The sequence below is a fragment of the Bos indicus genome, chromosome 16 (assembly GCF_029378745.1).
Source record: "Bos indicus isolate NIAB-ARS_2022 breed Sahiwal x Tharparkar chromosome 16, NIAB-ARS_B.indTharparkar_mat_pri_1.0, whole genome shotgun sequence".
Lineage (NCBI taxonomy): Eukaryota > Metazoa > Chordata > Mammalia > Artiodactyla > Bovidae > Bos > Bos indicus.
Window position 1 is genome coordinate 40,990,219 of NC_091775.1, and position 26,688 is coordinate 41,016,906.

At 41.7% G+C, this 26,688-nt stretch overlaps 1 protein-coding gene across 3 annotated transcripts in view; it reads left to right on the top strand.

Annotated features, from left to right (window-relative positions):
• FASLG (Fas ligand) overlaps positions 1-25,936 on the top strand; it is a 48,086-nt gene extending 22,150 nt beyond the window's left edge. For 2 of the 3 annotated variants that reach the window (XM_070768184.1, XM_070768183.1), the window contains exons 2-5: positions 15,532-16,290; positions 16,890-16,935; positions 21,238-21,294; positions 22,555-25,936. In XM_070768184.1, coding sequence (XP_070624285.1) covers positions 15,955-16,290; positions 16,890-16,935; positions 21,238-21,294; positions 22,555-22,949 — 834 coding nt within the window. In that variant the 5' untranslated portion in view covers positions 15,532-15,954 and the 3' untranslated portion in view covers positions 22,950-25,936. Of the gene's footprint in view, positions 1-12,930; positions 16,291-16,889; positions 16,936-21,237; positions 21,295-22,554 lie in introns of those variants that run through there. The other variant, XM_019976965.2, reaches the window with a different exon arrangement.
• The last annotated feature ends 752 nt before the right edge of the window (positions 25,937-26,688 follow it).

The following is a 26,688-nucleotide window of genomic DNA, read 5'->3' on the forward strand; positions in this document are numbered from 1 at the left end:
AGGGGACATATACAAAGAAAAAAAAAAATTCTACCATGACTGATGCCAAAGAGCTTATGGTTTTTTCTAGAAGTTTTGTGGTTTCAAGTCTTAAGTCTTTAATCCATTTCAAATTTATTTTTGTGCTTTGAGAGAGGAATCTAGTTTGAGTTTTGTACTTTAAGAGAGTAAGCCAGTTTGATTCTTTTGCATGTAGCTGTATAGTTTTCCCAACACCATTTATTAAAGAAGCTGTCTTTTCTCCATCATGTATTCTTGCCTTCTTTAATTACCCATAAAAATGTGGGTTCACTTCTAGTGAAGTCACTCAGTCGTGTCCAACTCTTTGCGACCCCATGGACTGTAGCCTACCAGGCTCCTCTGTCCATGGGATTTTCCAGGCAAGAGTACTGGAGTGGGGTGCCATTTCCTTCTCCAGGGGATCTTCCCAACACAGGGATCAAACCCGGGTCTCCCGCATTGTAAGCAGACACTTTTACCGTCTGAGCCACCAGGGTTCACTTCTAGGATATCTTTTTCCCACTGAATTATGTGTCTGTTTTTGTGCAGAACCATACTGTTTTGATTACTATAACTTTGAAGTATAGTTTGAAATCAGGGAGCATAATACTTCTAGTTCTACTTTTCTTTCTTAAGATTGTTTTGACTATTGGGATCTTTTGTGTTTCCATACAAATTTTAGAATTATTTCTTCTAGTGAAAAATGCCATTGATATTTTGCTGGGGATTGCATTGAGTCTGTAGATTACATTGGGTAGTATGCTCTTTTAAATCATATTAATTCTTCCAATTTATGAGCATGGGCTATCTTTTCATCTGTTTGTGCTGCCTTCAATCTCTTTCAACAGTGTCTTACAATTTTCTGAGTACCATTCTTTTACCGCCTTAGTTAGACTTATTTTTATTCTTTTGCAGTGCTTGTAAATGGGATTGTTTTCTTAATTTCTTTTTTGATAGTTTCTTGTTAGGAAATAGAAGTGTGGCAGACATCTGTATATTAATTTTATACTCTGCAACTTTACTGAATTTATTGATGAGTTCTAGTATTTTTGTGTGTGTGTGTGGTATCTTTAGGATTTTCTGTGTATAGTATCATGCCATCTGCAAACAGTAACAGTTTTACTTCTTCCTCTCCCATTTGGATTCCTTTCATTTCTTTTTATTGTCTGAGTGCTGTGGCTAGGACTTCCAACAGTATGTTGAATACAAATGGTGAGTGTGGGCATCCTTGTCTTGTTCCTGATCTTAAATGAAATATTCTCAGCTTTTCACTGTTGAGTATAATTTTGGCTATGAGCTGGTCATACATGGCCTTTATTATAATAGTTCAGGTATATTCTCTCTATAGCTGCTTTGTGAGAGAATTTTTTTTTTTATCATAAATAGATGTTAAATCTCATCAAAAACTTTTTATGCATTTATTGAGATGATCATATGATTTTTATTCTTTAATATGTTAATGTGGTATATCACACTGATTGGTTTGTGGATACTGAACCATCCTTGCATCCCTGATATTAAACCCACTTGATCATGGTCTAAGATCCTTTTAATGTATTGTTGAATTTGGTTTGTTAGTATTTTGTTGAGGATTTTGGCACCATGTTTATCAGTGATACTGGCCTATAATTTTCTTTTTTGTGTGATATCTTTGTCTAGTTTTGGTATTAAGAAGATTCTGGCCCCTCATAGAATGAGTTAAGAAGCTTTCCTTCCTCTCCAAGTTCTTGGAATAGTTTGAGAAGAATAGGCATTAACTCTTCTCTAAACATTTGGTAAATTTAACCTGTGAAGTCATCCAGTTTTTTTTTTAATTCATCATTCAGTTTTATTACTGGTAGTTGATATGTTCATATTTTCTATTTCTTCCTGGTTCTATCTTGGCAAAGTGTCCATTTTTTGGTGTTCAATTGTTTCTGGTAATCTCTTATGATCCTTTGCATTTCTGTGGTATTGGCTGTAACTTCTCCTTTTTTCCCCCTGGTTTTATTGATTTGGGCCCTCTTCTTGATGTCTGGATAAAGGTTTGTAAATTTTGTTTACCTTTTCAAAGAACCAACTCTTAGTTTAATTAATCTTTCTATTGTTTTTTTGGTCTCTATTTCATTTATTTATGCTCTGATCTTATTTCTTCAGACATTTTTAGTCTTAATAGATATTGTCCTATCCTGTCTCCTACTGGCCTATGGGCAGTGGGTTCTCAGCCCTATAAACTTGGGAGCACTGCTCACAGAGCAGTCTTGTTTCACAATCCCTCTTACATTGTGTCCTTTTTGGATTAGAATTTTGGCTCAATACCAACAGGCTGTGTGACTTCAGGCAAGTCCCTTAATCTATTTAAGTATCAGTTTCTTTATCTATATTCATATAATCAGCATACATTTATTGAGTGCCTCTAATACCAGACACTATTCTTGGCTTGGAATATTTATTCATTTGTCTTTGAGAAATTAAAGCAATTGGTCACTGATAAGATTTAGGGAACCAATGTATGACCTCCGACACTGTTCCCAGTTGTATACTATGTATTTCTGTGTTTGCATACAGAGACTGAGAGGAAAATATGGCCAGTGAGCAGAGGCATACCTAACTTACCATGTCAAGGTCAGCCACCAGGGTTCTAACTGCAGGAGAACAAGATGAACCTCCTGAGAGAAATAGTAATACAATGAAATGGTATTAAAACCTTTGAGCAAGAGAGATGACGGAGTCTCTCCCTGGCTTCTTGGGACATACTTTGGGTGGAAAGGAGGTCATCTGGAGGCAGGAAAGACCAATGAGTGCTTGGGATCCAGTTGGATTATTAATGGTAACAGGTGCCTTTGGTAGTAAGTCTATTCCTCTCAAATGTCTTTTGGCTTGTCTCAGGTTTAAAAGCCAAAAGCTGATGGGAAATTTAGAAAGTGAAACATAATTTGAGCATTCTGTAAAATCACTTTATGAGGAGCCTGTAAAGAATTTCAGCATTTATTTATTGAGTGCATATTAGTTGCCAGGCACTGTGCTGGGCTGGGTGTACAACTGAATGCAATGTGATTTTATACCTCCTATAGAATAGTGATAAGTACCAGAAGAGGGGGAAAAAATCCCAGAGAGAGAACACTAAATGGAATTATCTCCTTTAGATGAAGTGGCAAGTGAAGACCTCTTTGAGAAAGTGATATGTAGTTTAGCATTGAAGGGTTCTAGCACCTGGTCAAATAAAAGTGGGGCAGAGCTGGGGCAAAGAGCCTTCTAGGCACCATCTTAGGCATAGATCCTGAGGCAAGGAAGAATTTGCCCCATTTGATGAACTGAAAGGCCAATGTGGCCTGTGTGTAGTGAGAGAGGAAGGGAGTAGAAACGGTTAAGCTGGAGAGCTGGGAAGAGCCCAGATAATGCAGAGTCTTGGAAGTCATGATAAAGTGTTCAGATTTTATTCTAAAGGCAATAGGCAGCCACTGAAGTGTTACTTTTAAGAAGCAGACTTACATGATCAGATTTACACTTGCATCAGTGACAACCGAAGAAGTGACATGACCCACCTCAGTGGAAGATGAAGAAATACAATGTTGTCATGATTCCATAATAAGTCAATGACAGGCTGATAGCACGTGTAGGGTATTATCAGGCTATGGAGCACGTAACATCACTGAACGAGGCTGCAATAGAATCTTAATTCCCACTAAATAGTCCTGTTCATGACCTGGGACCCTCTTGGAATTATTAATTCAGTCAACATATGTTGAGTTTTTACTCAGTGATGTTGAACAAAACAGACACAGTGTACCACGTGTAATTTGTTAATACTTAGTACTACCCCTGTCTCTATCCTCTTCCCCATTCCCAGGAGCACAAAGCTGAGAAATGACAATTCTTCCACTCCATTGCAAGTGAGAGTCCAGTTGGATTCCACCAGTGAGAAGCAATTCCATGAGATTTGGAAAGTAATGGAGGAGAAGCCACTGGTTGTCACAGTAGTTACTGGAAAGTGTTTGGGGACAGCAGAAGTGGTTTGGGTTTTTCCTACAGCTTTCTGCTGTTCACCTAAAAATCACCAGTATCAGCGTTGTTGGAAGCTGAAACTACTGGTTGTAGCATGAGTCTGAACTTCAAAGTTTCCTAAAGTTGTTCTTGCTGACTTTTGTTTGCCCAATCTTTAATTCCTGTATTAATCCTTTCCCCACTTTGCATACTTGGAGTGGCTTCTGTTTTTCTGTCCAGACTCCAGTTGATACACAAAAGACAGGGAAAAAATGAGAATAGTCTTGACATCCAATAATACTGTTGCATGGAGTGGCGGGGATGAAGGATAATTTTGGCCCCACTGCTGCTGTCATCCACGTCTCCAGATTGTCCCCATTCAAGTTGCTGTGACCTGGAGAAACAAGAGTTGTGCTTGATCGCTTATCCTCTAATTCAGTCTTTTATACTAGAAAAGAACATCAAAGTTACCTTTATCTTACAGACAAGAGATCAAATTGAAGCACAGAGAAAGTTGTGGTCATCCACCTCCTGAAGTGAGTTAAAAAGCCTTCAATATCTTACAGATTTTCCTGAGCCAATCAGATTGTGAAGTGGGAGTAGAAAAGGGCCACTGATAAAAAGAATAGAAAAAGCACACTCTTTGCAGATCAAATAGACTTAAAGGTGACTGAAGCCTGGCTCAACCTCTTGCCAGGTTTACTTTTCTTCTCTGAATCTAATCTAATCTAATCTAATAATCTAATTATTCTGAATAATTAGAGATAATGAGATAATATAATATGAGATAATAATGAGATAATATACTCATTTTCATAGACTTATTCTGCATATTAATGATGATGATGACAAATAATAATTACTGCTAACAGTTGTAAAACGTGCTGTATTCCAGACACTCTCCTAAGTGCCTCATGTGAATCAACTCATTTAATTAATCCTCACAATAACACTAGAGGCAATGGATGTAAAGAATATAGCAGAGCTGACAAGATGACTTACGAACATGTATTTCTGACTCTGACCCTTGAAACAACTCCAAGAAATAGGCAGTGTCTTGATGGGCCTGAGAAACTAACATCAACCTGAGAAGCTCTTGAGGGGAGAAGAAGGGGCGGCTGCATCTCAGTGTACATGTGCGTGTACGTTTACAGCAGCTCAGGGGAGAAGAGGGTCAGATGTCACACGGAGATGGGCCAGGCCAGAGCTTTATGAGTCTGTGTGTTTCTCTTTCCTATCTTGCTTGGTTGTCATTTTGAGGCAGATAAGCAGCAGTGGATGCCCAGAAGCACTGGGGGAAATATCAATATAGTGCTGGAATCTGGCTGAGGTGGGGAGGAGGAGTCAACAGCAGGTATAGATAAATGACTCCAGCTGAGGAAGAAAATCTCTTAAAAAAAAGAGCAATGTCAGGCAGACCCTCGGTAGATTTTCTTTGGCAAGGTAGGTGGCAAACAGGGGATGATTTACCCCAGATTATAATGCCAGAGGCTCTTCCTCCTAAGGAGGGATGCACTGCCAATTCCCTAAGCTCCCTAGGAAGGGCATAAATTACTCCTGGATTCCTGGGCTTTAGCCACCTCCACCTCTTCCCTCCCTCTAGCTCCCACACACATGCTTCATATTATGCTCCATGAGAACTGAAACTTGCAGGAATGTGTAGCTCGCAAGGAAAAGTGATCAGACATATGATCTTTCTAAAAGAAAGACACCACCAAACAAGTTATACCAGGCAAAGAAAATTAACAGACCATAGAAAATAAGTTTAAAATAAGCATAAGAAATACCTTCCAAAAATATGAAGGTAAAATACCGACAACATTAATCAAGGAAAACAATTCAAAAAGAACTGGTGGGAAATATTGGATTTGAAAACATGTTATAGTTGAAACAAAAATCTTAATGAATTTGTTACATTTTAGAAAAGATATAGCTGAAGAATGTCTTGGATGTATTACTGAGCTGGAAGATATCTGAAAACTTCAAAGCATCAAGAAAGTAGATAAAAATTTTGAAAGAAATCTTACTTGCAAATCTTTGGGGGAAAAAAAGTTAGATTTTGAAATGTATACCCAGCTAAATTACCATTTAAATACTAGTACAAAGGCCCCGTAAGGATCCATCACAACCCAGAATTAAAATTCTAGGCAGCAGGAACATGAAGAAGGTGATGGTAGGGAATGGGACTATTGTTTGCTCTCTCTTCTGTGAATTTACCTTATGTGGACTACTTCAATGGACTTCCTTGCCCTCTGGCTTCTGATTGAATTTGCCTAATGGGAAGCCCCAGCAGAAGAGAAGAATCTATCCTATTGTGAAAGTGAAGTGAAAGTCGCTCAGTTGTATCCGACTCTCTGCGACCCCATGGACTGTATAGTCCATGGAATTCTCCAGGCCAGAATACTGGACTGGGTAGCCTTTCCCTTCTCCAGGGGATCTTCCCAACCCAGGGATCAAACCCAGGTCTTCTGCACTGCAGGCGGATTCTTTGCCAGCTGAGCCACAAGGGAAGCTTGTGTAGTAGGACAGATATTTATTCTCCAAGTACACCTTGGACTGGCTGCAATTCTTGACTTGAAGTCACAAGTCCTATTAGGCTGTCTTCTCCATACAAGTCTGCCCTTCTTAGGTTCCAATAACTTATCATTCTTCTTAACTAGTGGTCATAACAACCCTGTTCCTTCTATTGATAAAAGAGTATACTGTTTTCTTTTTGATTTCCCTACATCTTACTTATATGGTTGTCCTTTTTGCTAAGCCCTTCTCAAGCTATCCTAATTTCTGTTCCATCTGTTTGCTGATGAGATTCTGATGATATAGTAGGAAACTTTATTGACAGTGGCATTGAAACATGTGTAACATGTATGAGACGAGTCACCAGTCCAGGTTCGATGCACGATGCTGGATGCTTGGGGCTGGTGCGCTGGGACGACCCAGAGGGAGGGTATGGGGAGGGAGGAGGGAGGAGGGTTCAGGATGGGGAACACAGGTATACCTGTGGTGGATTCATTTCGATGTTGGGCAAAACTAATACAATATTGTAAAGTTTAAAAATAAAATAAAATTAAAAAATAATAATAAAATAAAAAAAATAAAAACAAAATAAAAACAAAACCTTAGAAAAACATCATACTTATTATGAGAAACTTTAGAACAGTCTCTCCATGATTAGGGATAAGAGCTAGATACCCATAATAAAAATTACTGTTTTATATAGTTCTTGAGGTTTGGGACAATCCAAAAAGAAAAGTAAAAGAATGAGGCATAGGATTAGAAAGGGAGATTAGAATTTACCATTTTATCCGCTAATAATGTTATGTTAATAGGAAAGAAAACCCCAGGAGTCAATAGGCACACTATCAGAAATAAAGAGAGTTCCATAAGTTTACAAGAGTCTAAATTATTACAGAATGAAGAGCATTTATTTAAGTCAGTTAGAGTCATTTGCAACTATGAATGACTATGAACAAAACTAGTAAGGTGATGGAATTCCAGATGAGCTATTTCAAATCCTAAAAGATGATGCTGTGAAAGTGCTGCACTCTATATGCCAGCAAATTTGGAAAACTCAGCAGTGGCCACAGGACTGGAAAAGGTCAGTTTTCATTCCAATCCCAAAGAAAGACAATGCCAAAGAATGTTCAAACTACCACACAATTGCATTCATCTCACACACTAGCAAAGTAATGCTCAAAATTCTCCAAGCCAGGCTTCAACAGTACGTGAACTGTGAACTTCCAGATGTTCAACCTGGATTTAGAAAAGGCAGAGGAACCAGAGATCAAATTGCCAACATCCACTGGATCATGGAAAAAGCAAGAGAGTTCCAGAAAAACATCTGCTTTATTGACCATGCCAAAGCCTTTAACTGTGTGGCTCACAACAAACTGTGGAAAATTCTTAAAGAGATGGGAATACCAGACGACCAGACCTGGTTCCTGTGAAATCTGTATGCAGGTCAAGAAGCAACAGTTAGCACTGGGCGTGGAACAACAGACTGGTTCCAAATTGGGAAAGGAGTATGTCATGGCTGTATATTTTCACCCTTATTATTTAACTTATATGCAGAGGACATCATGCGAAATGCCAGGCTACAGATTGAAGCACAAGCTGTAATCAAGATAGCTGGAGAAATATTAATAACCTCAGATATGCAGATGACACCACCCTTATGGAAGAAAGCAAAGAAGAACCAAAGAGCCTCTTGATGAAAGTGAAAGAGGAGAGTGAAAAAGTTGGCTTAAAACTCAACATTCAAAAAACAAAGATCATGGCATCTGGTCCCATCACTTCATGGCAAATAGATGGGAAAACAATGGAAACAGTGACAGACTTCATTTTAGGGGGCTCCAAAATCACTGCAGTTGGTGACTGCAGCCATGAAATTAAAAGATGCTTGCTCCTTGGAAGAAAGGCTATGACCAACCTAGACAGCATATCAAAAAGCAGAGACATTACTTTGCCAACAAAGGTCTGTCTAGTCAAAGCTAGGGTTTTTCCAGTGGTCATGTATGGATGTGAGAGTTGGACTATAAAGAAAGCTGAACACTGAAGAATTGATGCTTTTGAACTGTGGTGTTGAAGAAGACTCTTGAGAGTCTCTTGGCCTTCACTGAGATCCAACCAGTCAATCCTAAAGGAAATGAGTCCTGGATATTCAATGGAAGGACTGATGCTGAAGCTGAAGCTCCAATACTTTGGCCACCTGATGTGAAGAACTGACTCCTTGGAAAAGACTGATGCTAGGAAAGATTAAGGCAGGAGGAGAAGGGGATGACAGAGGATGAGATGGTTGGATGGCATCACTGACTCAATGGACATGAGTTTGAGTTAGCTCTGGGAGTTGGTGATGGACAGGGAATCTGGCGTGCTATAGTCCATTGGGTCACAGAGTCATACACAACTGAGTGACTGAACTGACTGGCTGGACTATAGCCCACCAGGCTTATCTGTCCATGGGGATTCTCCAGGCATAATAATGGAGTGGGTTGCCGTATCCTCCTCTAGGGGATCTTCACAACCTAGGGATCAAACCCAGGTCTCCCACATTGCAGGCAGATTCTTTATTGTCTGAGCCACCAGGGAAGCCCATGAAGGGGATTAGTGCCCTAATGAGAGCCAGAGGAAATCTTGCTTCCTCTCTCCACCCTATGAGGATACAATGAGAAGTCAGTCATGTGCAGTGCAGAAGCTACAGTCTTTTAATGACTTAATCTTGGAAGTGCTATCCCAACACTTGTGCTTTATTCTATTTGAAGTGGGTCAGCAGGTCCAGTCCACACGTGACGGGAGGGATTTATGAAAAAGTGTGAATGCCAGGAGGTGGAGGATCATTGGGGTTGTGTAGAGGTTGCTTACCACAGAATCTAAAAATACCCCAGAAAATGATGTCTATTATCACAACAAAATTACAAAATATCAAGCAATTAATCTAAGAAAGAATGGATAAGACCATCCTGGAGAAAAAATTTAAAAGCCATTAAGGACAGATGAAAAGCTGTCAATAGGGCAAAAACATTGTAAAGAAAACACTTCACCTAAATTTGTGCAATTACAGTAAAAAGAATCCAGTAGAACATTTTAAGACCATGCTAGTTTTCTTTTCTAAAGCAGAGACATTACTTTGCCAACAAAGGTCCATCTAGTCAAGGCTATGGTTTTTCCAGTAGTCATGTATGGATGTGAGAGTTGGACTGTGAAGAAAGCTGAGCACCGAAGAATTGATGCTTTTGAACTGTAGTGTTGGAGAAGACTCTTGGAAGACCCTTGGACTGCAAGGAGATCCAACCAGTCCATTCTAAAGGAGATCAGTCCTGGGTGTTCTTTGGAAGGACTGATGCTAAAGCTGAAACTCCAGTACTTTGGCCACCTCATGCAAAGAGTTGATTCATTGGAAAAGACTCTGATGCTGGGAGGGATTGGGGGCAGGATGAGAAGGGGACGACGGAGGATGAGATGGCTGGATGGCAACACTGACTCGATGGATGTGAGTTTGAGTGAACATGAGTTGGTGATGGACAGGGAGGCCTGGTGTGCTGCAATTCATGGGGTCGCGAAGAGTCGGATACAACTGAGTGACTGAACTGAACTAACTGAACTGAATAGATATAGGAGAGATTAAGTATACTCAAGTTTTTTTTGAAAAAGAGGATCAAAGGGAAAATTTTGCCATACTAGCCTCAAGACATTTTATAAAGCTATAATTTTGAGAACTGTGTGACACTAGTACTGGAATAGAGAAAGAAATCAACGAGACAAAGATAAGAGCCCAGAAAAAGACCCAACTATAGGTACAGACTTCATATATGATAAATATACTGTGATTCACTGGGAGAAAAGATGGATTATGTTAAGAAAACTGATTCACATGTGGAGAAAAACAAAGATGAACTCATGCACATCTCTTTAAATCTCTCTGACTGGCAATCCTACTTGCTGAAAGAAATCACCAACTCTGAGTCTTTCTGCCCCATCCATCCTCAACAAACCCTGGTTCCAGACTCAGAGATGCAGGTAGGAGGGTGAAGGTGAGAAGGAAAGAAACTCTGCTGGCTCTTTGATTTATTTATTCAGTGCATCTCCCAAGAGCAAATACACAATTTTTTCCCTTTAGTGATCACAGAGTTAACATCTATTTGTAAAAGATAATTTTTGCTAATTCATAAGGTTCTGGTAGAACCCCAAACTATGATGGGCCCCTGTCATTGTTTGTCAGGGTGTTTATTTTGCTAGGAACTTTACCAACTTGCGATGCTTGGGGTAGCATTATCAAAGAGTGGCACCCAGGTTTAAGACTGCTCCCTTTGTCTCTGTTTCAGTTCAGAGTTCTCTCTAGGGTTGGAGGGCATTGGGGTTTGGGGGCAGATATTAGGATTCTGATTCTGCCTACCACAGAATTAATCAAGAAGCAGGACAGAGGAAAATGTGAAACTACGGCATAATTCCTATTGAATAAGTCTAGAATTTTCTGTGGGAGTTTGAGATAGAAAAGCAGCATGGTCTTAGCCTGAAACAGGAATCCATTGGTACATCTGTTCACTGGTAGCATCTCTCAGGATACTGGACGTCAGACATTGACTTGTAGTTTTTGCTGCAGTCTCTCTTCTCTCCCCTGTCTTTTATTCTTAGTGAAAGAAGGTAAATTACATTAAGTCTACAGCCAGATAATTTGTGGGAAGATACACTATATTTTCCCACAAACACAACAAGAACAGTAACATTTGTTGAGTGCTTACTTTTATGTTGAGGACTGTTTTAAGTGTATCAAGTGCTGTGGCTCAGTTAATTCTCATATTGGTCTGTGAAATAGGTATTATTATAATCACGCCCATTTTTATAGATGAGAAAACTGTGGTGCAGAGGAGGGAAAGTGACCTGTCCAGCTCACATAACTAACAAGTGCAAAAGCTGGGATTTGAACCCAGGAAGTCTCACATCAGAAGCACACAATCCTAACCATTTTTCTAATCTCCCCATCCAGGATATGGGGGGTTTTTTCCATTGATTTGAATCTTTGCCATTCTCAGGAAAATTTTTATAGTTTAAAAATATGATTCTATACAACTGCTCTTAAGGATTACTTCAGGATACTTTAAGGGTTGTGTTTTGGTTGTACATAAGGTGGAACTCTTAAAATTATGTTTTTTGATTATTAATTATAAACTTACTATTTTTTTTTGCTTATGAAGAAACCCATATGTGAATTTAAAAGCATGTTAACTCTGCCCACCTGTAAAAGAGTGAGAACACTGTGTCATGTTAGGAAAATTAAAATGGAGGAAGTCTTGTTTAGGCTTCAGAAGCAGAACAGGCTTCTGACCGGCTTCTCACCTGCCTGGACACTGCTCAGATTCCATGCCTGCCTGCATGCACAGCAAGTAAGGCAGCACTTTAGATAAGAATGGGAGCAGGTCTTGGAATTCTTGAGCCCCTGAGGGTCAACAAAACCCACCCCGGGGCCCAAGAAAATCCTAAAATGCACAAGGTGAAACAGTCGCTCAGTCGTGTCCGACTCTTTGCGACCCCACGGACTGCAGCACACCAGGCCTCCCTGTCCATCACCAACTCTTGGAGTTTACTCAAACTCATGTCCATTGAATTGGTGATGCCATCCAACTATCTCATCTTCTGTCATCCCCTTCTCCTCTTGCCGTCAATCTTTCCCAGCATCAGGGTCTTTTCAAATGAGTCAGTTCTTCGCATCAGGTGGCCAAAGGACTGGAGTTTCAGCTTCAGCATCAGTCCTTCCAATGAATATTCAGGACTGATCTCCTTTATGATGGACTGGTTTGATCTCCTTGGTATCCAAGGGACTCTCAAGAGTCTCCTCTAACACGACAGTTCAAAAGTTATGAAAACCATAGCTACAGTTTTAAGTGCAAATTGATGATGGTTATCAGTTTGCAACCTGGGATTGTAAGTGGGAGCCCTTGAAACTGCAATTTGGAGTCTCATCCATGGGATGGATGCACTACCCAGGACCCTGCCGGAGCCAGCCGGCAAAGGCGATCAGGTCCCGAGAACGTGCACGGCGGGGCTAAGAAAGAAACTAAAGCAAGAGACTACAAAGATGGGGTCGAGAGGTTCAGACACGTCACCACGAAGGGACGCAGTCTGACACCAACTTTATTCAACATCTCATATTTATACAGAAAAGCGTGAGAAAGACAAGACAGTTGACATTTTTTCTTGGTTGGCCTATACATGTTACAAACAGTCACAAGAAATCTTGAGAGCATGGGAATGGCTCCCTGTTATTATTTCTTACACCAGATAACATTTCTCTGTGCGTGAGAAGTTTGCACAGAACTCCAGGTGCCTGCAGTAAATAAGCGCCTAATCTCTGGGGTGGCGGGACAGAGAGCTATGTTTGCAAGCAAACTCTCAAGGACTGAGGCAGCTCCCAGAGCTGTGTCCTTCAGACAAAGGACCCCGTTCTCATGGGCAGCTCCCCGCAGGACCCTTTCCCAAATGGGACTCCAGATTGCTGTTAATGAGGGACTTCCCAGCACTGTTCAAGTCTGGATATAGGTCAGCCCAGTTCGGTGATTATATGCTGTTATTTTTCTCTATTGTTTCTATTTCTCTCCTTTTAATTATTATATATTGAAATTAAGTCAAATGATCTCTTTCGTTGTTTTCTTGTTGTTGTTCAGTCGGGTCTTCCTCTTTGTGACCCCATGGACTGCAACATGCCAGGCTCTTCTGTCCTCCGCTCTCTCCTGGAGTTTGCTCAAATTCATGTCCACTGAGTCAGTGATGCTGTCTAACCATCTCATCCTCTACCGTCCTCTTCTCCTTTTGCCTTCCATCTTTCCCAGCATCCAGGTCTTTTCTAATCAGCCAACTCTTCACACCAGGTGGCCAAAGTATTGGAGCTTCAGCATCAGTCCTTCCAATGAATATTCAGGGTTGATTCCTTTAGGGTTGATTGGTTTGATCTCCTTGCAATCCAAGGGACTCTCAAGAGTCTTCTCCAATATCACAATTTGAAAGTATTAATTCTTCAACTCAGCCTTTATGACCCAACTCTCACATCTGTACATGACTACTAGAAAAACCATATCTTTGACTATATGGACCTTTGTTGGCAAAATAATATCTCTGCTTTCTAATATGCTAACTTTGTCATTGATTTCCTTCAAAGGAGCAAGGGTTTTTTAATTTTATGGCTGCAATCAGTCTGCAGTGATTTTGGAGCCCAAGAAAATAAAATCTGTCACTGTTTCCACTTTTTCCCTTTCTATTTGTCATGAAGTGATGGGACTGGATGCCATGGTCTTAGTTTTTGAATGTTGAGTTTTAAGCCAGCTTTTTCACTCTCCTCTTTCACCCTCACCAAGAGGCTCTTTAGTTGCTCTTCACTTTCTTCCATTAGAGTGGTGTCATCTGCATATCTGAGGTTTTTGATATTTCTCCTGGCAATCTTGATTCCACCTTATGATTCCTCCAGCCTGGCATTTTGCACGATGTATTCTGCATATAAGGTGACAATATACAGCCTTGTCATACAACTTTCCTAATTTTGAATCAGTCAGTTGTTCCATGTCTGGTTCTAACTATTACTTCTTGACCTGCATACAGGTTTCTCAGGAGGCAGGTAAGGTGGTCTGGTATTCCCATCTCTTTAAGAATTTTCCAATTTGTTGAAATTCACACAGTCAAAAGCTTTAGGGTAGTCAATGAAGCAGAAATAGATGTTTTTCTGAAACTCCCTTGCTTTCTCCATGATCCAACAAATGTTGACAACCATAACAGAGGTAGCAAACAGAGATGCCTAAAGGGCCCAGGAAGGCCATTTCTCACAGTGAGGTTCATGGGAAACACAGTGGAGGGTGTGCAAGCCAGGCAGCCTGGCACACCCATGTCCTGTCCTTGAGAGCTGCAGCAGTGGCCCAAGTCCAGCTGACTGGGTTTGCAGACAGGGCCTCCAGACTGCCCAATATTCTAGTGTTTCAAACCCCAATATGACTATAACATATATGGACTATCCCAATTTTTCTGAATGGCCTACACAACAAAAATTTATTTTCTCAGTTCTAGATGATAGAAGTCCACGATCAAAGTGTTGGTAGGGCTGGTTTCTCCTAAGTCCTCTTTTCTTGGTTTACAGATAACCACCTTCTTGCTGTGTTTACAGATAACCACCTCCCTTGGCCTTTTGTCTGTACACATGCATCCCTTCTACCACTTCTTCTTTTTTCAAGAAGTATTTATTTATTTATTTTTGGCTCTGCTGGGTCCTTGTAAGTGCATGGGCTTTCTCTAGTTGTAGACAAGCATGGGCTTCTCGTTGCCGCGACTTCTCTCATTGAAGAGCATGGGCTCTAGGGCATGTGGGTTCAGTAGATGCAGCTCTAGGGCTTAGTTGCCCCATGGCATGTGGGATCTTCCTAGAGCAAGAATGGAATATGTGTCCCCTGTATTGCAAGGCAGATTCCCAACCACTGGGCCACAAAGGGAGCCCTCTACCTCTTCTTGTAAGGACATTAATCATGTTGGGTTAGGGTCCCACTCAGACTACCTCATTTAACCTTAATTACACCTTAAAGGCATTATCTCCAAGTACAGTTACATTGGGGATTGGGATTCGGTGCTTACACTTTGGAAGAACACTATTCAGTGATAACAGCAGTCCACTGTGAGTCTCAACAGTAATCTTTTGCCCCAGGCATCTGTGGTTGGTTTATCTTGTGATACTTAAAGTATCGCAATGGCTATTGCTTTTCTGGTCTGAGTTCTAGGTTCAGCAAAACAGAGATGAATGTCTGCAGTATGGACTATCCTGTTTTTTGAGGAGGACAGTAAATAGAAATAAACAACATTATAAGGCACAAGCAAAGCAAGTCTGAGGACTCTGTGAGGCATATGGGCCACTGGTTTGCAGTCTCTGATCTGTTATAGAGTAGGCAGGCATGTTGTAACCTGTAAACTATGGTGCTTTGCTGTGTCAGCGTAAACAGTATTTGGGTGTGGGGGAGGGATGGCAGCAGGGGGTGATTCCCTCCTGCCAAAGGTAAGACACAGAAGTGACTCCTCTGGCCATGACTCGGTGCTTTCGCCCCACAGGCCACTCTCCTTGTAGCTGAACAACGGCTGGAGCCCACAGAGCTGCTCTGATGCTACCCCCTCTCTCAGGGCCTGAGGACAACGAGCCCACCCTCCCAGCCTTTGAGGGAGCAGGGCAGCAGCGATTGGGGTTTTGAAAGCTTTCATCATAAAGTTGTGGGCGGAAACTTCCCGGGGGGGTTTGCTCTGAGTTTCTTGAGGCTTCTCAGGGTCAGATGCAGAGTGAGTGGGTGTCTCTTTGAGAAGCCGAAAGAGAACGAAAGAGAGGTGTTTCCCTCAGTTCTGGAAACTCTATAAAGAGAGAACCGGCTTCCTTCTCTTGAGTAGTCAGAAACAGGAGTCTGGCCTTTGACACCTGGGCCTCCACACGACTGAAGAAGAGGAAAACCCTGGGCTGGGGGCTGGCCTGAGGCACTGGATGCCATGCAGCAGCCCTTGAATTACCCATACCCCCCAATCTTCTGGGTGGACAGCAGTGCCAGCTCCCCCTGGGCCTCTCCAGGATCAGTCTTCCCCTGTCCGTCCTCAGTGCCAGGAAGGCCGGGGCAAAGGAGGCCACCACCACCGCCACCCCCAACACTACCGCCACCGCCACCCCTGCCTCCACTACCGCCACCACCTCTGAAGAAGAGGAGGGACCACAACACAGGCCTGTGTCTCCTTGTGATGTTTTTCATGGTTCTGGTGGCCCTGGTTGGATTGGGGCTGGGGATATTTCAGCTCTTCCATCTACAGAAGGAGTTGGCTGAACTCAGAGAGGTAAGCTGCCTGGGGGATTGCCACACCCTGAAGGTGCAGGGGTGGGGGATGGGGTGAAACTGCCCTGCTGAAGTGGGGGAGGAGGGCAACAGGAATCCACATGGACCACACTTGGCTTGCAGCGTACTTCTCAATCCTTTCTTCCTGTCTTAGAAATGAATCACACTAGCCATCCTATTCTACCTGCAGAGAAATGGGGGCTCATATGGGTGGAAGGAGTATTTTCTATCTTGGGAGGGATCAGGATCAAATTAGGACTGGCAGTTAAGAGTTCTTCCTTTCTCAGTTGGCTGATCATCTGAGAAAGGAAGACCTTTACTACCTACCTCATACTTGATTCAACAAAGAAAAGGAACTTGGCATCTGAGAAGTGAATTTGTTCAAATGCACAAACTAAATTTCCCTGGAAGTGCTTAAAAGTATTAGAACTATTTCAAATCACAAAACTGAGGCATGGACAGGCACAATTGCTTGGCCAGAGTCTGAGTTAGGAGAGGTTCTGCGTGCTTAGATTTCCTTTCCAGTGCTTAGTTTATTTGACAGTTCTTCCTTTGCTTAAAGAGCTTCATAGTTATTATATATCTTTTCTCTTTTGCCAGTCCACCAGCCAAAGGCATACAGCATCATCTTTGGAGAAGCAAATAGGTGAGTTTTTTTATGCTTGCACACTGAGTTTCTAAAAACAGTCCTCAGCACCGAACCATGTTGGAGGAGTACCTTGAATTCCATCTTATTCTTGGGCACATATAGACTATGGAAGAGAAATCCTAACCAATTCCAAAATCTCATGTCATTTTGGTTCTTGAAACTGCCCTAAAATATGAAGTGAGTTTAACTGTTCAAAATTAGTTTAGTTAAGTATCACAAAAAAATTCAAAACTAATTTCTGCTTGAATTTGGAAAGAGAAACACACATGTACAACCCTGGACCTTTGCCCCCACAAGGAGCTGGCTCCAGGCCTGCCCCCTTCCTCAGGCCTCCTGATTCCCATGCACAGGGCGGCGGCTATAGCTCCTCAGGAGAGAAGGGGAGGTGCAGGCAGACACAGCTGTTGCTGGGAAAGATCCTTGCTCTCCTATTTAAACTCTATAAGAGATTACTTAAGAGTCAGATCTGATTTAAATTTTAATAGGTTATATTTAAGCTTTTACAGAGTGGGCAAGCAGTCATCCACATTAGGGTGGTTCTCTTGCAGCCGCTGGAAAGCTTGGAGGAAAATGTTAGGCATTTTTCAGAGGGTAGTCCCACTTCACTCGGAGACAATCATGCACTATTTTTGATAATAAAGGGAAATCCTCTATGTGACATCCAGGACAGGAAGATCACAATGTTGAACGTCGGCCTCTTAAAGTTTCAGGACATAGTTTGGGAAACTGTGGATTTAGAATACTCATTAAACTAAGATGGAAAGGAGCTTAGAGAACATCCAGTCCAGTCATCTCACCTTTCAGAAGAGAAACAAAACACCAGACAGATTAGTAATGTGCCCAAGACCTCTGGGCACAGAGGCTGGAATGGGGCTGAGAAGGAACTCAGGCTCCTGATGCCTTGTCACCTCCAGCTCTTACCAGTACATGCTCTGGCCCTGTGACACAGGGAAACTCCTACTCCTATCTGTCTCTGATGGTCATGGAATGAGAAATAAAGATGACAGGCAAGATGCCTCTGCAAAGAGAAGACAGCATTGGTCATCTAGTCAGGGAAGCCTGCTCCAAATTCTCAGGCTGTGCCTGAGAAACCCAAGACACCCTATTGCCCTGGAAGGTAGGCTCTTGTAGGAGCTATTGGTAAGGTCCTCTGGTTTCTAATTCTGGGTATGAACCTGTAAAGAGAAATTCCAGATGTACCCAAGCAGAGTACAAATGTTCGTTAGAAGAATAAAGCTTCTGGAGGATTTCTAATATAAAATAGCTTTGAAGATCAGTGAAATGTGGCCGGTAAAAGGGGTACCAAATTACTCATCTTTCAACACTCTCTAGAGTCCTTTTAGTGATTAAAAATCAAGTTAGCAGATGAGTCAGATCAACCTGTCCCAATAACAAGTATTAAGTATCTTCCTTAGGCCAAACCAGATGGGCCAGAAATTGGTGTGTTATCACATAGAAATCAAATTAGCAACTCTACTAATGAGATAAGAGATGCAAATTTTAAAAAGGGGGATACCTAGGTTGACCCATCTAATTAGTGAAGTTTAAAAAAATAAAGCCCAATTGGCAAAAAATGTGAGTGAAAAGGGTCTGCTTAGTGACAGTCAGTGGGCATGTAAATTGCTGCTGCTGCTGCTCCTAAGTCACTTCAGTCGTGTCAGACTCTGTGCGACCCCATAGGCAGCAGCCCACCAGGCTCCCCCGTCCCTGGGATTCTCCAGGCAAGAACACTGGAGTGGGTTGCCATTTCCTTCTCCAATGCATGAACGTGAGAAGTGAAAGTGAGGTCGCTCGGTCGTGTCCGACTCTTATCGACCCCATGGACTGCAGCCTACCAGGCTCCTCCGTCCATGGGATTTTCCAGGCAAGAGTACTGGAATGGGGTGCCATTGCCTTCTCCACTATACCTTCTCTAAAGAGCAGTTGGGAAAAATATATCAAAGGATTAATACTGTTAATTTACCTTGTAATCTCATCACTAAAGCTATCTAAAGAAAATAAAATGTGTCTGAAAATTTATAATAAGGATGTTCACCACTTTCTTAGAAGACTATTTCTAATAAACCATTTAGGAGACAGTTAAATGCCACTCAATAGGAAATTAGTTAAACACATCACAGTGTATTCACACAAGAGCATAACATGCAGCAACTAAAGCTGTATACTAGAAGGACATTCAATATCATAGAGATTGTCCATGTTGTTAGATAAAAAAACAAGTTATAAAACAGTGTATTTCATTTAATATTCACTCTTTAAATACATATACATATTTTCATATTCTTAGTAAGCATCTAGAAGGACTTATACTCCAACAGGTTAACTGGGAGGTACTTACTACTGTAGATTATTTAAACTTTCTTATTTGGTTCACTGTCATTTTTCCACAGTTAACTCACTGAATCTTTTATTCTTTCACAAATGTTCTTGGAGTGCTTCCTGCATGCCAGTCTGGGTGTGGGTTAGTGGGTGATAGCAGAACAAGAGAGACAAGGGGCCTGCTCTCATGGAGCTCTTAGCATGCTAGAGAAGATAAACAAAAGCAAGCAAACAGACAACAGACTTTCAAGCTGTGCTAAATGCAACCTAAGATAGAATGGTCTGGAAAGTCCCCTCTAAGGAGGTGTTGTTAATGTGAGTGTGTGTATGTGTGGCGGAGGGGCCGGGGGTGTGGGAGGCTGGGAAAAGCAGTCCAGCTCTGAGAATGTCATGTGCAAAGACCCTGGAGCAGGAAACAGTCATCCTCAAAAGTGTAGGGTATATTTCTACTTTATTTATTCCAGCATTTATCCAGCAGATATTTTTATTGAGTACCTTCTATGAGACCAACACTTGAGGGATATAAAGATAGGCAGCATGTGGTTCTCTGTTCCATTTCCTGTCAGTTTATGGCTGAATGCCAGATAGCTGCACAGATGGTTTGTGGTATAGGAATGTAGAAGAGACTCAGTTTTGCCTTTCCTGTTCGCTAACACCTCACTCATGATGTGTGGTCTTGGGCAGCTACAGAGGGAATGACTGCTCACATCATAGTCTCGGTGGGAGCATGCGCACATCATATGGAGTTTTACAGGCTAACCGTGAGGAGCCTGCTGTGGATGAGCACTCTTCTATGCAACTTTCTTCAAAGTCTAAGTTAGCTGAACTCATTAGCCAAATGGTAGTGCTATTCCACTGAAATATCTCAAGTCAGAGAAATAGTATCTATTTTGAGAACTGTTGTCTATTTTCAATCTTTCAATTTAATTTAATGCACATATACTGATTGCATGCCCTGGGTTAGAAACTGAGCTAATTACTCTGGTAGATGAAACATATAGTAAGGAATTTGCTATTTATTTGGAGGAGTAAGACCAGTCATCCAGTTACCATTGAAAAAAAGGTGAGTCAGAATGGACAAAATAGGGTGAAGCCAGAATGCTTCCAGGTTTCAGTGGAGGGAAAAATCATATTTGATTAGAAAGGCTTGGGAATGTTTTCCAGGAAAAGAGATATTTTAGGTGGTGTTTGTAGTGTCAATAGGAATTTGACACAGAGATCAGTTTGGGAGGGCATTCCAGGCAGGAAGAGTAGCACGGACAAAAGCACAGAGGCAGGAGGCTGGGTGTGCTCAGAACTGTTGTGTGGCAGTGTCCAGGGTAGGGGAGTGAGCCAGAGGAGGCTGGACAGATGGGCAGAGAGCGTGTGGTGGGGAACACCTGTGTGCAATTACCTGTTTAATGAGGAGTCATTCGCGGTGTTTGAGACCTTAGAGGAATTAATCTGGGGCCAACTGTAGAATGCCGCTGGGGAAGACCTAGTGGCCTGGACATTAGCAGTCTTCTTCAACCTTTGTCCTGTAGTCCTGAGGGCAGCAGAGCCAGAGACGCAAGAGCCCGGGATTTGGACTCAGGAGACCTGAGTGTTGGTCCCACTCTGACACTGAGTTAGCGGGTCTTCTTGGACAAGTCACCCAACTTCCAAGCTCATTTTGGCATCTGTAAGGATTGCCGCCTCAAAGGATTGTTGGGAGTTATAAATGCAGTAACTTATATGGAGGGCTTTATAAACTGACCTTTATATTGTTTTGTAATTTATAATTTATGCATGTCTATCTTAATTTGACTCCTTTTTACCTGTTTCTGAAATATAGGCTGCTGTAAGTCCTGCAGTTTGGACTTGAATGATTAGTGGATGTTAGACTGTTGCCATTTATGCTTATAAAAATATCTTTTATTTAAATGCCCTGTTTAGAGTCCCACAAAAAAGAATAGTAGTTATGTCACTTTTACATGTATCTTTCATCTCTCTATAATACAGGTCACCCCAGTCCACCCTCTGAGAAAAAGGAACTGAAAAAAGCAGCTCATTTAACAGGTCTGTATCTGGAGGGCCATCTTGGGAAAGCCTTTGGCAAAAAGCAGAGTAGCTGGTTGGTTTCCGTGACTGTGCTCTGAGGGAGATGATACTTTCCAGTGACAGTATTTGAAACCCAAGAGTAGTCACATCTTTCTAGTTACGTCAACACCACACACATGCACACACACACACACACACACACACACACACACAAAGGGCGGCTCTGGGCAAGGCCCTGCTCTAAACAGGAGAAATGGAGCTGCTTATGACATGATCCCTGCTCATAAGGAGCTCACTCTCTTCACTCGCTCCAAGGACCCTTGGGGAATTTGGGACACAGGTCCAAGAGGTGAGAGCTGGGGAGATGGTGAACAGTGAATTATTTCAATATGTGTTTCCCTGGTTTTCTGGGAGAGCTTTACTCTGTCCATGCAGAAATAGGAGAAGGGAGGCTGGGTCCTGGCACACGTGGTCGTGCCGTGGAGTGACATGATTTGATAGCAAGACAGTGGGGGCACTGTCAGTGTGAAGTCCACCAGTATCTGCAAAGTGGATGCGTATCACAGAAACTGGCATGCTGCTGTCCCTGAAACTATGTCAGCAGAGGCTGTAAAATGATCCAGTTTAGATCAACAGATATTTCTTAAGCACATGCTTTGTGCCAAACCTGGGGCATGTGGAGTTGAATCACACATGGCACCTGCCTTCAAGGAGCTTACAATCTAATAGGGAAAGACATGAAAGGTATGAAAGCAATATTTTCAGCATTCTCTGCTTGAAGTAGGTATGTACACCATGCTGTGCAGATACAAAGGACAGGGGATTTTTGCCCATACTGAAGAATCTTTCGTGTAGGTGAAGAGTTGGACTAGATGATTCCTAAGATCCTTTCCAACTTTAGAACTTCAGAGTTCCTTGGATTTGACTTCTCCTCTCATGAAGAGACTCAAACTCTAGCAATCTGGATGCTAGTTCTGAACCTCTGTTCATAGAATCTCTGTTCCAGAGAGCTAAAATCATCCTAGTCTTTTCTCACTGCAGCTGGTTAGAAACATATGTTATTGTCCCAGTTGTGTGGATGATAAAATCGAGGGAGTCAATTTGATAAACGTGCTGAAGAAGTTCAGTAACAGGTCAGGTCTGACCCATCACCCAGTTCTCTGTCACTTAGGGAAAAAGCATTTGCTCAAGGAATGGTCCACAGTTTTGCCTTGAAAGCTTGATCTGTGGGATACATGAGCATTCCTGGCTGAAAGCTCCTCTCTGGTTTGATTTCAGGCAAGCTCAACTCAAGATCCATCCCTTTGGAATGGGAAGACACCTATGGAATTGCCCTGGTCTCTGGGGTGAAGTACAAGAAGGGCAGCCTTGTGATCAATGAAACTGGGCTGTATTTTGTGTATTCCAAAGTGTACTTCCGGGGTCAGTCCTGCAACAACCAGCCCCTGAGCCACAAGGTCTACTCCAGGAACTTTAGGTACCCCCAGGACATGGTGCTGATGGAGGGGAAGATGATGAACTACTGCACTTCTGGCAAGATGTGGGCCCGCAGCAGCTACCTGGGGGCTGTATTCAATCTAACCAGTGCTGACCATTTATATGTCAATGTATCTGAACTCTCTCTGGTCAGTTTTGAGGAATCTAAGACATTTTTTGGCTTATATAAACTCTAAGAAAAGCACTCTGGGATTCTCTCCATTATGATTCCTTATTACAGGCCCTGAGAATATTGTCTTGAATGAGAGTTTTCTGAAGTCCACTTGAGGTCATGAGCGAAGACATGAACCAGGAGGATCTTGAGACCACAGAGTCCAGCAGGTCTACAGTTCCTTATCTCACCTAAGGTCCACAAACCAGACAGGAGGAGGACTGTGAGCAATGAACATGAAACTCTGGGCTGCCATGTGGAGGTGCAAAGGCAGGGAAAAGTGACTACCAGTTGCTTGTGTCAGCAACTACACTCATCTTAAGTGGCCTAGTGCATTCGGACACATTGAAAATGGCACCTTTGAACTCACCTCTTGGGGTGGGTCTACTGTCTACCTCAGGGGAGGCTGTCTTTCATGTATATGGATATGACATGAATGTATAAGGGATGGGAAAAGAGGACCAGGCTTGCATGATAAGCTAAAGAGACTGAAAGGCCAGCATCCCACTGGCAGCATCTTTATTTCTAGATGTACAGTCTGAGCCATCAGGTCATGTTAACAGAGAAGCAAAAGAAATCTTTTGGGAACTTAATGCACTCCCTATACAGCATGTATATTTCCAGTGCAATTGTAGGGGTGTGTGTGTGTGTGTGTGTGTGTGAGTGTGAGTATGTGACTAGAGGGTTACATAAGTAGAAAGAATGTGGAAATTGGGAAGGGCATGTTAGAATATGGGCTGCATTTGATGGTAGATTTTGAATGCTTTTTGGTAACCAACTCTAATAGTCCTCAAAGCTCTTTGATTGTCAGTTATTAATGCTGTTTTCCCATAATATAACCATATTTATATGTATTTTGTACATTTTTAATGAAAAGAATACCCATAACAAAAACTATATTTTATAATATAGGTAGGCATTATAAGTGTTCTATTTGGAAATCACTAAGGTTTGTATCTTTTCCTTATTATTTCTTTTCTCCATGGCTTCCTCATTCATTATGACTTAAGCCCACTTAAAGAAGAATATACTAGTGTGAGAAGAGTTATGAGGCAGACCTTTGCATCTTTGCCAGGCTCTCCTCTCCTCACTATATTCTCTTTCCCTTCTTTCTCCTACTACCCAGTTTCCATTACCAATATTATTGCCAGTGTTAAGCTCACCTATTTCCCATAGATTTGATGACAGTTTGTCTTTTCGTGGTGGCAGAGACATGGCACAATGGAAAGGGCATAAACTTTGGGCCTAAAAACCTGAATTTGAATCTTCGTTCCTCTACTTAATAACTATGCAGGTCACTTGACCTTTTTTGGACAAAAGTGGGGTAATACGTACATAAAGTATCTGATACATAGTGGAATGTCAAAAATAGTATCTGCCATTATTAATAAGGGGAGGTACATCATTCTCCAGAAGAAGCTACAAATCTGAGAGATCCATCCAAACACCTGTTTCTTGCCCTCTCACCTTGGTCAGTCACAATGACCTTTTCCTATTTTGTCCAAATGCTTATTACCATGACTTCTCCTTATATTTTGTCACTGTTAAAAATAACACTTCTGTTAAAATTTGACTTCAGCACCTTATTTTCACAACACAATCTCCTGTAATTCCAACTCAATTGGTCCAACATTTTCTCTCCTAAAATATATATTTTCCCATATTTGACATTCAATTAATAAATAATATCATTTTCTTGCTTATCTATCAACTCCTTCTTTATCTTCACTCTTTTCCATGATCTGTCATTACAATTAGTACCTTGGAAAGACCCTGAACTCCAAAATACTCTGTTACAGTCACTATTTTCCTCTTGTAAAAATTTCATTTTCTTTATGCTGGCATCCTAGCAGCTGGATGTTGCTGGAGAAAAATAACTCCAACTGATTGATTAGTTTCATTTTATTTTTATCTATCATCTACTTAAATCAGCCAATCAATTATTTATCCATCAGTGAATTATTTCTGTCTTTTGATTTATTTGAATAGGTAATACATGCACATGGTACAAATTGTAAAAGGTGTACGAAGATATAGGATGAAAGTAAGTCCTCTTCTCGTCCTGTCCTGTGGCTCCACCTCTGCCCACAAGGAACATCACTGTCTCCTTCTGTAACTTTTGCGAGATGGTCTATACACAAATATGACATCACTTTATGTCAGGGTTTCCCAGCCTCGGTTCTGTTGACATTCTGGGCTCCTGATTCTTGTTGTGAGGGTTGTCCTGCCTGCACATTTAGTATGTTTAGCAGTATCCCTGCCTGCTACCCTCTAGATACCAGTAGCATTCCCCTCCCGCCCTGTGTGATAACCAAAAATATCACCAAATGAGGCCAAATGTCCCCAGGCTGGGGGTGAGGAGACAAAGTCCCTCCTGGTTGAGAACCACTGCTTTTTATTAGTGATCAGAGATTTCAAATCAGCATTCAAAGGCCCACCACTTTTTCTTCAGTTTCTTCATGAGCATTTTTTTTTTTTTCACTGTTTGAGACAATTACATCATGTCTTTTCCTCTTGTAAACCAACCACATCCCCTCCTCCCACCATGGAATCTCACTTCTACCACTGAAACACAAACCCACCTGCATCTGAATGATCTCTTTCTTCCATCCAATACGGAGGAGGAAGAGGACCATTTATTTGTGCACTAGACTCATTTCCTCTTCCCTGCTTTACCTGTTTAAAAATTTTCTTCTTTCTTCTTGATCTTCAAACTAGCTGTCTATGAAATAATGCCCACTAGCATGTAATACATATATACTCACGTATTCCCTTTCACTAAAAGATAAATCAAACCACAAAACAACCCAAACCTTTCTTTAACCTTCCTCTTCCATCAGTAATGGCTTCGTTTCTCATTTTCCTGGTAGAGACAAACATCTGAGAAGGTTCTTTCCACACACATGAGCTCCATTTTTTTTTAGCCAGGAATCTGGCTAGGTTATTTATTTGACCATTTAAAAAAATCTGTTTTTTTTTTTTTTCCTGTTAGAATAAAAGTTCCAAAAGCAAGACCTTTTCTGTTGTGTTTGCCTTTGTATTTATTCCAGATTACCTAACTCAGTGCCAGCACATATTGCTGCTGCTGCTAAGTCGCTTCAGTCGTGTCCAACTCTATGCGACCCCATAGATGGCAGCCCACCAGGCTCCCCCTTCCCTGGTATTCTCCAGGCAATAGTACTGGAGTGGGTTGCCATTTCCTTCTCCAATGCATGAAAGTGAAAAGTGAAAGTGAAGTCGCTCAGTTGTGTCCAACTCTTAGCGACCCCATGGACTGCAGCCTGCCAGGCTCCTCCATCCATGGAATTTTCCAGGCAAGAGTATTGGAGTGGGGTGCCATTGCCTTCTCCGCCAGCACATATTAGGTGCTCAATAAATATTTGTTGACTAAATAACTTTAATCATAAGGCAAAGGCCTTTCAGTGGATATGTTTTTCAGAGTAGTGAATCCATAGCTGTGTTGCCTCATGGATGTGTGTGCATGTTTATCCATCTTTGACTAGATTATCCAATGGTAGTTTGAGGCTACAGATGAAAAAAAATTGTGCATCTTAATTCATGGAATTAGAAAACAAGAAAGATCTAATTGGTCCTTGGAATTACCAGGAGCTTTGGGGAGAATGTTGAGGAAAATTTTTAGGTAATTAGAGCTGAAACTGTCATTTGGAAGATACTCAATACATATTTGTTTTCCCTGGTAGTTCAGACAGTAAGGAATCTGCCTGCAGTGCAGGAGTCCCGGGTTCGATCCCTGGGTCTGGAAG